This window comes from Somniosus microcephalus, unplaced genomic scaffold, assembly GCF_052327205.1.
Source record: "Somniosus microcephalus isolate GS21.2 unplaced genomic scaffold, FLI_Smic_1.0 scaffold33, whole genome shotgun sequence".
Classification (NCBI taxonomy): domain Eukaryota; kingdom Metazoa; phylum Chordata; class Chondrichthyes; order Squaliformes; family Somniosidae; genus Somniosus; species Somniosus microcephalus.
In genome coordinates this window covers 1,211,538-1,227,236 of record NW_028225220.1, presented here as the reverse complement: position 1 = coordinate 1,227,236, position 15,699 = coordinate 1,211,538, and the positions used below count along the sequence as shown (strand labels likewise).

General features: G+C 45.6%; 1 protein-coding gene across 1 annotated transcript in view; it reads right to left on the bottom strand.

The window, feature by feature from the left end:
• LOC147083876 (scavenger receptor cysteine-rich domain-containing protein DMBT1-like) overlaps positions 1–15,699 on the bottom strand; it is a 46,135-nt gene that overhangs the window by 1,048 nt on the left and 29,388 nt on the right. Inside the window, exons 8-14 of the mRNA XM_085980082.1 lie at positions 8,729–9,046; positions 8,569–8,646; positions 8,163–8,480; positions 7,989–8,028; positions 7,677–7,795; positions 6,601–6,708; positions 2,435–2,545 (exon numbers count right to left, since the gene is read on the bottom strand). Of these exons, the coding sequence (XP_085836208.1) occupies positions 2,435–2,545; positions 6,601–6,708; positions 7,677–7,795; positions 7,989–8,028; positions 8,163–8,480; positions 8,569–8,646; positions 8,729–9,046 (1,092 nt within the window). The remainder of the gene's footprint in view (positions 1–2,434; positions 2,546–6,600; positions 6,709–7,676; positions 7,796–7,988; positions 8,029–8,162; positions 8,481–8,568; positions 8,647–8,728; positions 9,047–15,699) is intronic.

Here is a 15,699-nt window from a genome sequence, read left to right as displayed (position 1 = left end):
CCATTGGGGGAAATCGATATGATTTTGTTTCAAATCCAAAGTATTTCCACAACATTTTGTAACTAAAATCACTGTCCAGTACTACGGATCCTTGGCGCTGTCATTTTTCGGCGAGTAAGCTCTGATGTCTTTAGTTGTTGGTTTTAGGTAATAAACTGTGTGAAGTCCAACAAATGCTTGTAGTAATTGGGATTTTTACCCACCCTGAATAGGGGCGGTGTTCCCTTCAGGATTTTCTGATCCCGGATCAATTTCACCCAAAATGTCACTGGTGTAATATTCGATCTGATTGAGGGAGTCAAAGGAACCAGAAACTGTCAAACACAAAAAATGGAGATTGATAGCACATTGGAGCAGACAACATAATCCCTTCATCGACCCATTGACAAAATCCTGGAATTTGGTAACTGACACCATTGTGGGGGATCATTCACTACAAGGACTGTAGTGGTTCAGAGGAAGGCCCACCACTACCTTATCAGGGCAACTAGAGATGGAACATAAATGTCGGCCCTCCCAGCAGTCAGACACAATAATGTACAGTTCATTAGTACAGGTAATACCTCAGGTATCAGAGCAGAGAAAATAGTGTATAACACAGTCGGTTAGTACAGAGAGAGTGAGCGGGGTTTCCTGATCATGATCCCCCTTGGACATGACAGCAGCACACCCAGCCCAGTCAACACTGCAAAGTCCTGCTCACGAACATCTGGGGACTTGTTCCAAAATTGTGCGAGCTGTCCACAGACTAGCAAGCAACAGCCTGACATATGATGCTCACAGAATCATACATTAAAGCCATTAGGTAACCTCTCCAACACCAACCCTTGGTATGTCTTGTCCCACCGGCAGGATAGACCCACCAGAGGTGGCGGTACAGTGCTATACATTCGGGAGGGAGTGGTAATGGGAGTGCTGAACATTGACTCCAGCACCATGAAGTGTTATGGCTTCAGGTCGAGCTGGGCAAGGAAACCAGCTGCTGATTACCACCTACCACCCTCCCTCAGCTGCTGAATCAGTACTCCTCCATGTTGGACACCACTTGGAAGAAGCACTGAGGGCAGCAAGATTACAGAATTTACAGAATCAATGGTTCAGATCAAAGCTCTGCAGTCCTGTCACATCCAGTAGTGAATGGTGGCGGATAATGAAATATCTAATGGGAGGAAGAGGCTTCATCAATATCCCCATCCCCAATGATGGTGGAGCTTAGCACGTGAGTGAAAAAAAAAGGCTGCAATGTTTGCAACCATCTTCAGCCGGAAGTGCCGAGTGGATGATCCATATCGGCCTCCTCCTCAGGTCCCCAATATCACAGAAGCCAGTCTGCAGCCAACTCAATTCACTCCACGTGGTATCAAGAAATGGCTGAATGCACTGGATACAGCAAAGGCTATGGGCTCTAACAACATGCCGGCTGAAGACCTGTGCTCCAGAACCAGCGACGCCTCTAGCCAAGCTGTCCCAGTACAGCTACAGCACTGGCATGTACCCAACAATGTGGAAAACTGCCCAGGTATGACTTGTTCACAAAATGCAGGACAAATCCTATCCGGCCCATTATCGCTCCATCAGCAAAGAAATGGAAGGTGTCACCATTGACCAGACACATAAATACTATGACTACAAGAGCAGATCAGAGGCTGGGTATTCTACGGCGACTGTCTCATTTCCTGACTGCCCAAAGCCTTTCCAGCATCTACAAGGCACAAGTCAGGAGTGTGCTGGAATACTCTCCCCTTGCCTGGATGAGTGCAGCTCCTGCAACACTCAAGAAGCTCAACACCATTGAGGACAATTCAGCCCGCTTGATTGGCACCCCATCCAGCACCTTATAGATTCACTCCCTCCACCACCAGTGCCCCGTGGCTCCAGTGTGTACCATCTACAAGATACACTGCAGCAACTCACCAAGGCGTCTTCAGCAGTACCTCCCAAACCCGCGACCTCTACCACCTAGAAGGACAAGGCCAGCAGGCACCTGGGACCACCATCTACTGCAAGTTCCCTCCAAGTTGCACACCATTCTGACATGGAAATATATCGACATTCCTTCATCGTCGTTGGGTCAAAATCCTGTAACTCCCTCTGTAACTGCACTGTGGGAATACCCTCACCACAGGGACTCAAGCGGTTCAAGAAGGCATCTCACCTCCACCTTCTCAAGGGCAATTAGGGATGGGCAATAAATGTTGGCCTTGCCAGCCAATCCAGGAACGGAAAAAAAATCCATTGTGGGAAATTAACATGACCTTGTTTCAAATCCAAATTATTTCTACAATATTTTTTAACCAAATCCACTGTCCGGTATTGTGGGTCCTTGTCAGTGTCATTAATCGGCAAGTAAGCTTTTTATCTTTAGTTGTTGGTTTTAGGTAGTAGAAAGCGTGAAGTGCAAAAAAGAGATTGTAGGAAGTAAAAATGTACCCACCCTGAATACTGAAGGACTTCCCTTCAGGATTTTCTGATCCCGGGTCAGTGTCACCCAAAACGTCACTGGTGTAATATTCAATCTGATTGAGGGAGTCAGTGGAACCATAAACTGTCAAACACAAATAATGGATGGTTATTGGAGAGGTTGTTCAGGATATCGGAGCAGAAAACATAAACCGGATTTTCCGGGGCCTATGATCGCATACACACAACGTACATGATCATAAGTGTCCCACAAGTTCCGTGTTTCCACATGTGATGCACTTGAACAAAAACGCAGAGCTTGCAATCTGTCAAGATTCTGTTTGACAGATGGTGCTCACCCGCAGGAAATGGACATTCGCAGGCGCAGGATTCAGCTCTTTGCCCAACTACCGCCCAGCGAATGAACACAACACTTACACCTGGTAAAAGCAAGAGTAAGGCCTTCTTGTACGATAGCAAAATACTGCAGATGTTGGAAATCCGAAATAACAACAGAAAATGCTGGAAAAACTCAGCAAGTCAGGCAACATCCGTGGAGAGAAATTTGAGTTGACGTTTCGGGTTTGACCCTTCTTCAAAACTGGAGAGAAAAGGAACTAGATCGAAGGCAGGGCTGCGATCGGACAAAAGAATAAAAGAACCAAAAGAAGTAAAAGAGAAGTAAAAGGCCTTCTTGTACCAGTGTAAGCATTTAAATACACAGTAAAATACATTTATTTAAATGATTTAAACATACATAAACGTTTAAAATTAGTTTCCGATATTTTATGCCCCTTGAAAAAAGTTTAAATTTATTTTTCAAAATATTTAATTTTCTTTTAAATGTTTAATTACATTTTATTTTAATTAATTTTGACCATGTGATGATTTACTTTTATTTCAGTTTTGTTAAAATGTATTTTTTAGGGGATTCCTATTATGCTTACGTGGATTCCGTATGTAAATATTTGTCCTTCAATCAACATAACAAGAACAGATTATCCGGTCATTATCACATTGCTGTTTGTGGGAGCTTGCTGTGCGTAACTTGCCTGCCGCATTTTCCACATTGCAACAGTGACTGCACTCTAAAAGTACTTCATTAATTGTAAAGCGCTTTGAGGCGTCCAGTTGTCATAAAAGGCGCTATATAAATGCAAGTCTTTCTTTAAATTGAATCCCCATAAGAATAATGAGAACCCCCTTTGTGATTTATTGGGCTGGCCCACCTGATCCCAGGGGCGCTTGCAAGTGCTCCTGGGATACGTGGGCCTTTACACAGGCATATGCCTGGAGGCCCAGGAGCGCAAATGTCCGAAGGTCCAGGGGCAGCAGATAGGTGCTGAGTTTACTTGTGGTTCAGAGGCATTCACCCGCGGGAAGCCTCCAACTGCAATTTCCAGCCCTATCCCGGATTTTCCGTGGCCTAAGACGGCGTACACACACCATCGTAAGTTTCCCGCAAGTTCCGGGGTTCCGCGCGTGATGCCCGACAATCCAGAACTTGCAATCTGTCCAGATTCTGTTTTACACATCGTTGGAATCCGCAGGATATTGGCATTCACTGGTGCAGAGTTGGACTATTTGCCCAACTGCTGCCCAGCGAATGCCCACGAAACCCTTATGCCTGCTAAAAACAGTGGTATGGCATTTTTTTACCAGCGTAAGGGTTTAAATAATTCTTGAAATAAATTTTTTAAAGTGATGTAAATATTTAAAATTAGTTTAGGTTATTTTTGCCCCTTTAAAAATGTTTATATTTAGTCTACAAGAAAAATGGTTTTAAATTGTATTTTAACTGATTTGGAACCTCTGATTATTTATTTTGATTTAAGTGGTGTGAAACTGCGCTTTCAATTTGCGGTCGCAGGCTTCCCGCGGGCGGTTGCCTCCGAGCCGCAAGAATAGTGCGAACCGACCTGATGGTCACGGATATTCGGACACTTGCGCTCCTGGGCCTCTCCGCGCACACCTGTGTAAAGGCCCACGTATCCCGGGGCGCACGCACTTCGCAAATACCTTGGGATCACGTGGGCCGGCCCAACCAATCATAAAGGGGAATCCCCATAATCATGATAGGAATCCCCTAAAAAAGACAATTACACACCAGTTAAATAAAAACAAATCATTACACATTCAAAATGAATTAAAATACAATTTAATGAAACTTATAAAGCTAAAGTTTAATTTTGCGAAATATAAATTTAAATGTTTTACAGGGGCTTAAAATAACCTAAACTAATTTTAAAGGTTTGTTATTTTTATCTAATTTTAAAAGTATTTTAATAGTTACTTAAAGTCTTACGCTGTTAAAAAAAAGTCCTTATCGCTGCTTTTACCAGGTGTAAATTTCACGGGCATTCGCTGGGCAGTAGTTGGGTAAATAGCCCAGCTCTCCCCAGCGAATGTTCATTTCCGGGGATGCGGTGGATCTGTCGAGCTGAAACTTGACAAATCGTATGTTCTGAGTTTTCGCGCATGTTCATCGTGGAAACCCAGTGGTTGCGGGGCACTAGCGGCTGCGTACACACCGCGTACTCGGTCATCGGCCCAAGAAAATCTGGACCATTCTGGTTACCGAGACTCCATACTAAAATGGAATCCCCATACGCAAAATAGGAATTCCCCATTGAGATTGATTGGACTGGCACACTGCTTGCGAACCGCTTGCGCCCCTGGGATATGGGGCATTTACGCATGTGGATGCCTGCAGGCCCAGGAGCGGAACAGAGCAAAGGTCTGGAGGCAGAAGGTAGCTGCATACTTTTCTTGTAGGAAGTCACACAATACCAGGTTATAGTCCAACAGCTTTATTTGAAATCACAAGCTTCCGGAGCGCTGCTCCTTCATCCACCTGACGAAGGAGCAGCGCTCCGAAAGTTTGTGATTTCAAATAAAGCTGTTGGACTATAACCTGGTGTTGTGTGACTTCCTACATTTGTCCACCCCAGTCCAACACCGGCATCTCCACATCATGGCTACTTTTCTTGTAGTTCAGAGTCGTTCGCCCGTGGCAGGACTCCAACTGCAATTTCGAGGCCAATTTTGGGCCATATTTTCTGATCAGAGACTTCCCGCGTGCGGAGGCCGTCGATCTGGAAAAAATCCACGGGCTTACCCGAGGGCTCCCGAGGTGAATATAGTTCTGCTCCTGGGCCTCTCCAAGTCTAAAGGCGCCGGGCCCACGTATCCCAGAGGCACATGCGGTTCGCAAGCGTCCCTGGGACCATGTGGGCACCGGGGAGCCAATCAAAGAAGGAAATCTCCCTTCATACACTTGACACACAGTCCGGAAACAGTAAAACTTTAAATACATTTTAAAATAAGCCATCACCTTTTGAAAATTAGTTGAAATTACAAAAAGTTAAATATTTTTTAAAAAATGAAATTTTTTGAACAAAATAATTAAAGTTTTTTACGGGGCTAGAAATAAACTGACCTTTTTTGAAAGTATTTTTACATGATAACTGAGTGAAAACATTGTTTTGTTTTACTTTTTAATACTCTTATCCTGGTTAAAGCAGGCCTGCTTTTACCTGGTGTAAGAATTGTTTGGGTTTACTGCGGGCGGAGGGTCTCCAGAAAGCGGAACTCTCTGCCCGCGGAGGCCCTTCTCCAGGGCAGGCGGAGGATCTGTCTAGGCCATTCTTGACTGATCGGAAAAGCTGGTTTTCAGCACATCCGCTGTGCATGCGTGAAACCGGCATTTCCGATGTCCCTGCGGGTGCGTACACAGCGCGTAAACACCCGTAAGGATCAGAATATCTGGCCAAAGGAAAGGCGATAAGTGAAGGAATGAAGATGGTTTCAATCGATCTGTGACTTCATGTCATGTTTGAGTGAATATAAAGTAAAAGAATACAATCAGCCGCTGGGTTTATTATTCCTGGGCACAGATATCTGAGGGAGTCCGTGTGGAGCCGGGTGGGAAATAGAAACAGCGTCTCTGCTCGCTGTTTACAACCAAACCATAAACCCGCTCTTTGAGCAATGCCGACCAGTGGAAATCTTCCCAAACCATTGCTGTTCTCACTATACACATGGACACAGAGACACTCTCACTGTAATAGGACTCCTTCACATGGGGACAGTGAGCGGACTGCTGATCGTGTCCAGTCAGTACATTCACCACTAAAAGGGGTGTTTAAGGGGAGGCAACATTTGTCCAGTGAAGATTCGATATCAACGGAAAATACAGACCTGAACCCTGGGTCTGAGCGGAATCCTCGCCAGGGGGAATATTCTCAATCTCTTCATAAATTGCTTGGTACAAACCAGCAAGTGACTCCCTGCCGCGAGCGACAGCACCTGTTGGAGGGAGGGCGGGGAGATTAACATGTTGATTCACTTCACGCGCGTTTCACGGGAATTCATCTGCGAATAAATCCAAATAACAGATATAGTGATATTCAAGGGACAGAATCAGTTAGCGTGAAAGTGGAGGAGTTTAGTTGTGTTTGTGATTCCGTGTGTGTGTCTGTGTCTCTGTACAGACACATGTTCACCTCCAGCAGACTGCGGCCAGTTGTATTGACCTGGGGAAGAGGGAATGAGGGGGTATCAGGAGAAATGAGCTCCAGTTGAGCGCTCGGTTACGGGGCCACACGGGGAGTTCAGCTGAAGAGAAGCTGGGTGAAGTTGACTGATCTCTGCGGACAGCATCAGTTTGGAAGCGCGAGTGACGAGCTGATGGTTCTCTGGCATGTCCCGTCATTGTGAGAGGAGCCTCACTGTGTACACAGAGCAGGAGTGTGTTGGGTGGGTGAGATAGGAGAGGAATAGTTGTGTTGGGATGTAGAGTAATCACCAGAGAATGCAGAAAGTCCTATAAAACTGTCACCTCTCAACATGGTGGGCAGAACCCGGTCAGAGAGTTCGAGATTGGGCATCCGGACCCAGAAACTAAAGGGGTGGAACGGATACCCAATGGATAAATGAAGAACAACAGACCAATAAATAACTGAGCGCACAGCCTAAACAGTTCAATAAACTTTCTGTCCCATTGTTGCAGCAAGTAAATTCTTCAGGAATCACATGTACCGGCTGATGAACTGGGACAGTGAATGTGAACACTTTAAATAACTCTCCATTTTAAATGTCCTATTTTACTAAATCGGGCAGCACATTGAATGGAACATTTCGCCAAAAGCTAATTCAGATTTATTGCTAACAAGACAACATGACACTCTATGGAAAATGTAGTGAACTGGAGACTCGCCCGGATATGAAGCGATCTGAGATCAAGTGTTAATTCAGCGGCAAGATATGAGCCTCACCTCTTCTTGTTGCCTTTCTCTGTATTACCGCCGTCAGTGCGATCAGCTCACAGATTAGAAGGACTCCGAGGGTTATGCAGATGGCAACAAGGAAGGAGGTGGTTTTTCCTCCCTTTCCTTAATCACAAGATTACAGAAAGATTAAAACACAGACACAGTCCGCCTTGTATTTTAAAAATGTTCCAGTCAATTTGGAACCGATCACGTGATCTTCAGAAATTAACAAAATCAAGAAAATCTCAATAACACCAATACCACTAATACGATCGCTAACATCAATACTAATAATAGTACTAATAATGATAAGTAGCTGCAGGTGTGGAAGGAGAAGCAGCAGGAGGCAAATCGAGTTCTGTGGAATATATTGTACAAACATTTCATGAACTTCAAACATTAGGATTTTATATTAAAAATATAAACGTTGTTCTTAATTTGCGAAATCCATGAGTAATGATCACAGAACGAGGAAACCCCTGCGACCCTTACCGGAACAAATCACACTGGCATGTTCCTTGGGATCACAGTCATGCTGACCTGGCGGTGAGGAACGACAGTCGGACAGAAAGGATTCACTTCCGGTGCACTTCACCTCATCCAGCCAGATAAGACCAGCACCCTGGGCCATGGCGGCCCCTCCTGCGGCCAATAGAGCGGAGCCGCAACCCAGCTGTCTGCAGACAACATTGGCATCGGCCATATCCCAGGAGTCATCACACACCGTGCCCCAGCTGTTATTGGACAATATCTCCACTCTGCCGGAGCAATTGGTGTTGCCTCCAACCAGGCGCAACGGTTGTCCCGAGTCTATCAAAGAGAATCATTGATTGTTATTTATTTAGTACAAGCCTGGAATACAAGTCAGATAGTTGGTATAATGAAGAGGAGGAAGCACCTGGTGAATGTTTATGTTTAGAACCAGATTCTCGAATGCAGACCCTTGAACTGTGGGATCTCTTCGGCAGTTTGACTTCTGTTGAGAAGAGAAATATGCTGACTGTATTGGACAGCAATGTTGAAATGACACCCGCACATTGAGAGGTTCCTTGTGTTACCTGAACAAGCAACACCTGCATCCTCCCTGTGATCACAGTTGTGTTCCCCCCACGGGTCTGTCTGACACTGCCAAAGGAAGGATTCGTCCGAATCACACTCCATCGCATCGAGCCAAATGGGTCCAGATCCCGCTCCGAATATCCGAGTATCATAATCAATAGATGTGAGGGGGCCGCACTGTAACTGTTTACAGATCACTTCTGCATCATGCCAATCCAGTTTATCTGAGCACACTGTTCCCCAGGTCCCATTGTAGAACACTTCCACTCTTCCCTCACAGCGATGCTTTCCATTCACCAGTCGTATCTCTTTGTGCTCTGTCAATGAAACAAGAAATATCCAGGTGTTTCGATTGATCACTCTCTGTGTTCATACTGCACAACACATGTTGTACCGGCTGTGGTCACTCGTGTCGATAATTATTTCAGAAATTTAATAGAAATACAGCTAGAAATCGAAAATAAAACAAACAATAAAAACAGAGCATTCTGGAAATACTCAGCAGATCAGGCAGCATCTGCGGAGAGAGAAACCGAATTCGATTTCCAGGACGATGACCATTCGTCAGAACTTGAATAAAGTTAGAGATGTAACAGGTTTTAAGCAAGTACAGGAGCGGGAAATTGGGGAGGGGAGGAAGGAACAAAAGGGAAAGTCAGTGATAGGGTGGAAGGCAGGAGAGATTGAGAGACAAAAGGGATGATGGTGCGAGGCAAAAGGAGATGATAATGGGACAAGGACAGAAACAAAATACAAACGCAAAATACTGTGGATGCTGAAAATCTGAAATAAAAACAAAAAGTGCTGGAAATACTCAGCAGGTCAGGCAGCATCTGTGGAGAGAGAAACAGAGTTAATGTTTCAGGACGATGACCCTTTCGTCAGATCTGGAAAATGCTGGAGTTGGAACAGGTTTTTAAGCAAGTACAGGAGCGGGAAATTGGGGAGGAGAGAAAGAACAAAAGGGAAGGTCTGTGATAGAGTGGAAGGCAGGAGAGTTTGAGAGCCAAAAGGGATGATGGTGCAAGGCAAAAGGAGATGGTAATGGGGCAAAAGAAACAAAAGATGTGTCCAGAGGAGGTATTAATAGGAATAACAGAATCATCAGCAATCGCTACTGCACGAAAACATTTGGGCAGAGGTTATGATCTGATATTGCTGAACTTAATGTTGAGTCCTGAACTCTGTAAATTTCCTTACCGAAAGATGAAGTGCTTCTTCTTCGAGTTTACATTGAGCTTCATTGACTGGTGCAGGAGTTTGAAGACAGCGAGGTCAGAGTGGGAGGGGGGCAAAGAATAAAAATGACAGGTCACTGGAAGCTTGGTGTCAGCTTGCAGACTGAATGGAGGTGTTCCACAAAGCGAACACCAATCTGCGTTTGGCCTCCCCAATGTAGAGGGGACCGCATCGTGAGCAGCGAATGCTCAATACTAAATTTAAAGAAGTACAAATAAATCGCTGTTCCACCTGGAAGGAGTGTTTGGAGCCCTGGATGGTGGGAAGGGAAGTGGTAAAATGGCAGCTATTGATTCTCCTGCGCTTGCATGGGAAGGTGCTGTGGGAAGGCGATGGGGTGTTGGGGGTGATTGAGGAGTGGACCAGGGTGTCGCAGACGCAACGGTCCATTCAGAATGCTGAAAGGGGAGGGGACATGTGTTTGGTGGTGGGAACATGCTGGAAGTGGCAGAAATGTTGGAGGTTGATCTGTTGAATGCGAAGGCTGGTGGGGTCGAAGGTAAAGACAAGGGGAACCATATCGTGGTTCTGCGAGGGAGGAATGGGGTGAGAGCAGAGGTACGGGCAATGGAAAGGACAGTTCGAGTGCCCTTTCAACCATGGTGGAGGGGACTCCTCGGTTGAGGAAAAAGGAAGACATATCGGAAACACTAGGATGGAAGGTGGCATCATCAGAACAGATGCGATGGAGATGGAGAAACTGGGAGAATGGAATAGAATCCTTCCAGGAAGCAGCCTGGGAGGAAATGTAGTTAAGTTAGCTGTGGGAGTCAGTAGGCTTATAGCAGATATTGGTTGTTAGCCTATCCCCAGAAATGGAGAGAGAGATGTCGAGGAAGGGAAGAGTCTCAGATTGACCATGTGAAGGCCAGGTAGCGCTGGAAATTGCTCACAAAGTTGATGACATTTGCCAGTTCGGCACAAAAGGAGGAAATGGCATCGATACAGCCATCAACGTTCCAGAATCAGATGTGAGGGATGGGGCCTGAGTAGGAATGGAACAAAGAATGTTCCACATATCCCACGAAAAGACAAGCACAGCTAGGATACATACGGCTTCCCATAGCAACGCCATTTATTTGGAAGAAGTGAGTGGAGTCAAATGAGACGTTGTTCAATGTGAGAGCATTTTCAGCCAGGCAGGGGAGAATGGTGGTGGATGGTGACTGGTTGACCCACCATTCAATGAAGAAGCTGAGAATATTCAGGCCGTCCTGGTGGGGGATGGATGTGTAGAGTCCATGGTGAAAAGCAGATCGGTAGTGCCAGGAAACTGGAAGCTGTTCAAGTAGTGGAAGGTGTCAGAAGATTCGTGGATGCAGGTGTGAAGAGGCTGGATAAGTTGAGAAAAAAAGTCGAGATAGGAAGGAATCATTTCCATGGGGCGAGAACAGGCTGAAACATTGGGTCTACCAGGGCAGTCCTGTTTGTAGATCTTGGGGTGGAGGTAGAATCGGGCTGTGTGGGGTTGGGGGTCTATGAAGTTGGAGGCCATTGAGGGAAGATGCGGTCGGCAACCGTCTTTCAAACAATGGCTTGATGTTCGGTGGTGGGGTCTTGGTCCACGGGGAGGTACGAGGTGGCTTCAGAGACTGGGCGTTCAGACTCTACAAGTTAGAGGTCGGTTCGCCAATCAACAGCAGCGCCACCCTTGCCAGCTGGTTTAATGACAATATTAGGATTAGATACAAGAGAATGGATCGCTGCAATGTCAGAGGGAGGTAGATTAGAGTGAGTGAGTGGAGCAGAGAAACTGAGACGGCCGATGTCACGTTGGCAGTTCCCAATGAAAGGAACTAGAGACGGTAGGAGGCCAGAGCAACGGGTATAGGGGGAACGAGAATTCTGAAAATGGTAGGAAGCATCCACTGTGCGGGGGCAGATTCTGGCCAGATAAGTGGGCACGGAGGTGATGGTGATGGAAGATTAGTGCAGCATTGTGCCGATCTCGAAATTCACTGAGTTAGGGGCATATGGGATGCTGATCATATGGGGTCAGACCGGATAGTGAAAACACAGCAAGGGCTGAAATTGAAAGTTCGATGTCAGCTCAAGGAACAGCTCCTCATCAATTGATTAGACACATTACAGCCTTCCAGATTCAAAATTGAGTTAAACAATTTCAGAACATAACTTTGCTGTAATTTTTTCAGATGGCAGCCATTGCTGATGATTCTGCGGTTCCCATTTACACCTCCACTAGACCCAACTTTAGTTTCTTTACTTGTCCCATTACCATCTGCTTTTGCTTGGCACCATCACCAGTTTTGTCATTTATTCTCCCCTGACTTTGCGTATGTTCTTTGCTCCACTCCCAGCTTTCCCACTACTGTACTTGCTTAAAAACCTGTTACATATTTTTCCAGTTCTGATGAAAAACCATCGATCTCAAACGTTAACTCTGTCAGTGTCACCAAAGATGCTGCCTGACCTGCATAATATTTCCAGCATTTTCTGTTTTTATTTCAGATATCCAGCAACTACAGTGTTTTGCTTTCATATGTAATAAAGAATAACCAACATGGATTTCAAAGAGAAAGTCATGCTTTACCAACGTTATTGAATTAATGAAGAAGTTACAGAAAATATAGACAAGGGTAATGTGGTGGGTGCAATATACGTGGATTTGAAAAAGGTCTTCGATACGTTAGCGCGTCATAGAAACAGGACTGAGGTCAGGCGATGTGGAGTCAGAGGACAAGTAGCAGAATAGATAGCTACCTGGCTACAAAACAGAAAACAGATAGTTGGGGTTAAAGGTATTTATCAGACTGGTGGAAGCTCAGAACTGGTGTTCCCCAAGGATCGGTGCAGGGACTGCTACTGTTCATCATTTACATAAACGATTTGGACTTGGGATTTGGAAGTACAATTATAAATAAATGGAGTACACCAATCTGGGGGCTATAGTTAATACCGAGGAAGATTGCAACAAAATATTAGAAGATATTAATAAACTTGCAGAATGGGCGTGTAAATGGTAAATTAATTTTTATATCAGTAAGTGTTAGGTGGTGCATTTGCATAAGCAGCATAAGGAGGCCACAAAATCTTTGGAAAATAAACGCTTAATTGGGATAGAGGAACAAAAGATACACTTAAACTAATAATTAAAACTAGCAATGGAAGTTAACAAGGGCATAAGAACGCAAACAAAGCAAGGAGGTTCAATTCAAGTGGAATTTAATTGAAAAGCAAGGACATTACTTTAAACGATAGCAAAATACTATAGATGCTGGAAATCCGAAATAACAACAGAAAATGCTGGAAAAACTCAGCAGGCCAGGCAACATCCATGGAGAGAGAAATAGAGTCAACGTTTCAGGTCAAAACCCTTTGTCAAGTCTGAAAAAACACAGGGAATGAAACACATTAAAAGGCCAGGCTGGGAGAGAACAAAAGAGAAGTGATGAAACATTAAGCAGTATTCAAAAGGAGACGAGATGGTGATAGGAATAGTGGAGAAAATAAACAGCTCTAGATTAGGTGTGAAATGTGCTGGCAGAATGGGAGACAGCTGCCATGTGGGAGAGAAAAAAAGGGGGAGGGCCAAAACAAAGATATGGATAAAAAATATAAGTAAAAATGTAATGGGGGCCGAGGTCTGAGTGGGAATGGGGCGGTGAATTAAAAGGACAGGCGACCGGAAGCTCGGGGTCATCCTTATGGACTGAACGGAGGTATTCTGCAAAGCGGTCACCCAATCCGCGTTTGGTCTCCCCAATGTAGAGGAGACCACATCGTGAGCAGCGAATACATTATACTAGTTTGCAAGAAGTACAAATAAATCGCTGTTTCACCTGGAAGGGGTGTTTGGGGCCCTGGCCAGTGGGAAGGGGGGAGGTATAAGGGCAGGTGTTGCATCTCCTGTGCTTGCACGGGTAGGTTCCGGGCAAAGGGGAAGGGGTGCTGGGGGTGATAGAGGAGTGGACTAGGGTGTCTTGGAGGGAGTGGTCACTACTCAATGCTGAAAGGGGAGGGGAGGGGAAGATGCATTTGGTGGTGGGATCATGTTGGAGGTGGCGGAAGATGATCCGTTGAATGTGGAGGCTGGTGGGGTGAAAGGTGAGGACAAGGGGAAACCTATCGTGGGTCCGGGAGGGAGGGGCAGGGATGAGGGCAGATGTGCGGTGATAGAATGGACATGATCGAGGGCTGTGTCAACCATAGTAGAGGGGAATCCTCGGTTGAGGAAATAGGAAGGCATGTCGGAATCACTGGTGTGGAAGGTGGCATCGACGAAGCAGATGCAGGGGAGATGGAGAAACTGGGAGAATGTATAGAGTCCTGACAGGAGTCGGAGTGAGAGGAAGTGTAGTCCACGTAGCTGTGGGAGTCAGTGGGCTTGTAGTGAATGTTGGTCAATAACCTATCCCCAGAGATGGAAACGGAGAAGTCGAGGAAGAAACATAGAAACATAGAAGATAGGAGCAGAAGTAGGCCATTCGGCCCCTCGAGCCTGCTCCGCCATTCAATGAGATCATGGCTGATCATCCAAACTCAGTACCCTGTCCCTGCCTTCTCCCAATATCCCTTGATCCCTTTAGCCTTAAGAAATATATCTAACACCTTCTTCAATATATTTAATGAATTGGCCTCTACTGCCTTCTGTGGTAGTGAATTCCACAGGTTCATCACTCTGTGGGTGAAGAAATTCCTCCTCAGCTCTGTCCTAAATGGCTTCCCCCTTATCCTTAGACTGTGACAATTGGTTCTGCATTCCCCCGCCATCGGGAACATCCTTCCTGCATCTAGTCTGTCTAGTCCTGTTAGAATTTTATAAGTTTCAATGAGATCCACTGTCATTCTTCTAAACTCCAGCAAGTATAAGCCCAATCGACCCAATCTCTCCTCATACGTCATTCCTGCCATCCCAGGTGTCAGTCTGGTGAATCTTCGCTGCACTCCCTCCATGGCAAGAACATCCTTCCTCAGATAAGGCGACCAAAACTGCACACAATAGTCAAGGTGTGGACTCACCAATGCCCTCTACAACTGCAGCAATACATCCTTGTTCCTGTACTCAAACCCTCTCGCTACGAAGGCCAACATACCATTTGACTTCTCAACCACCTCCTGCACCTGCATGCTTACCTTCAGTGACTGGTGCACAAGGACGCCCAGCTCTCGTTGCACTTCCACTTCTCCCAAACTATTGCCGTTCAGACATTAATCTGCCTTGCTGTTTTTGCCACCGAAGTGGATAACCTCGCATTTATCCACATTATACTGCATCTGCCATGCATCTGCCCAATCACCAAATCTGTCCAAAACATGCTGGAGTTTCTCGGCACCCTCCTCACAGCACACACACCCACCCAGCTTTGTGTCGTCTGCAAACTTGGAGATATTACATCTAGTTTCCTCGTCTAGATCATTAATATATATTGTGAATGGCTGGGGTCCTAGGACCGATCCCTGCAGTACCCCAGTTGTCACAACCTGCCACTCAGAAAAAAACCCGTTTATCCAACTCTTTGCTTCCTGTCTGCCAACCAGTCATCTATCCACGTCAGTACCTTGCCCCCAATCCCATGTGCCTTAACATTATATGCTAATCTCTTATGCGGGGCCTTATCAAAAGCCTTCTGAAAGTCCAAATACACCACATCCACTGGTTCTCCCTTATCTATTCTACCAGTTACATCCTCATAAAATTCCAGTAGATTCGTCAGGCACGATTTACCTTTTGTAAATCCATGTTGACTTTGCCCGATCTTGTCACTGTTTT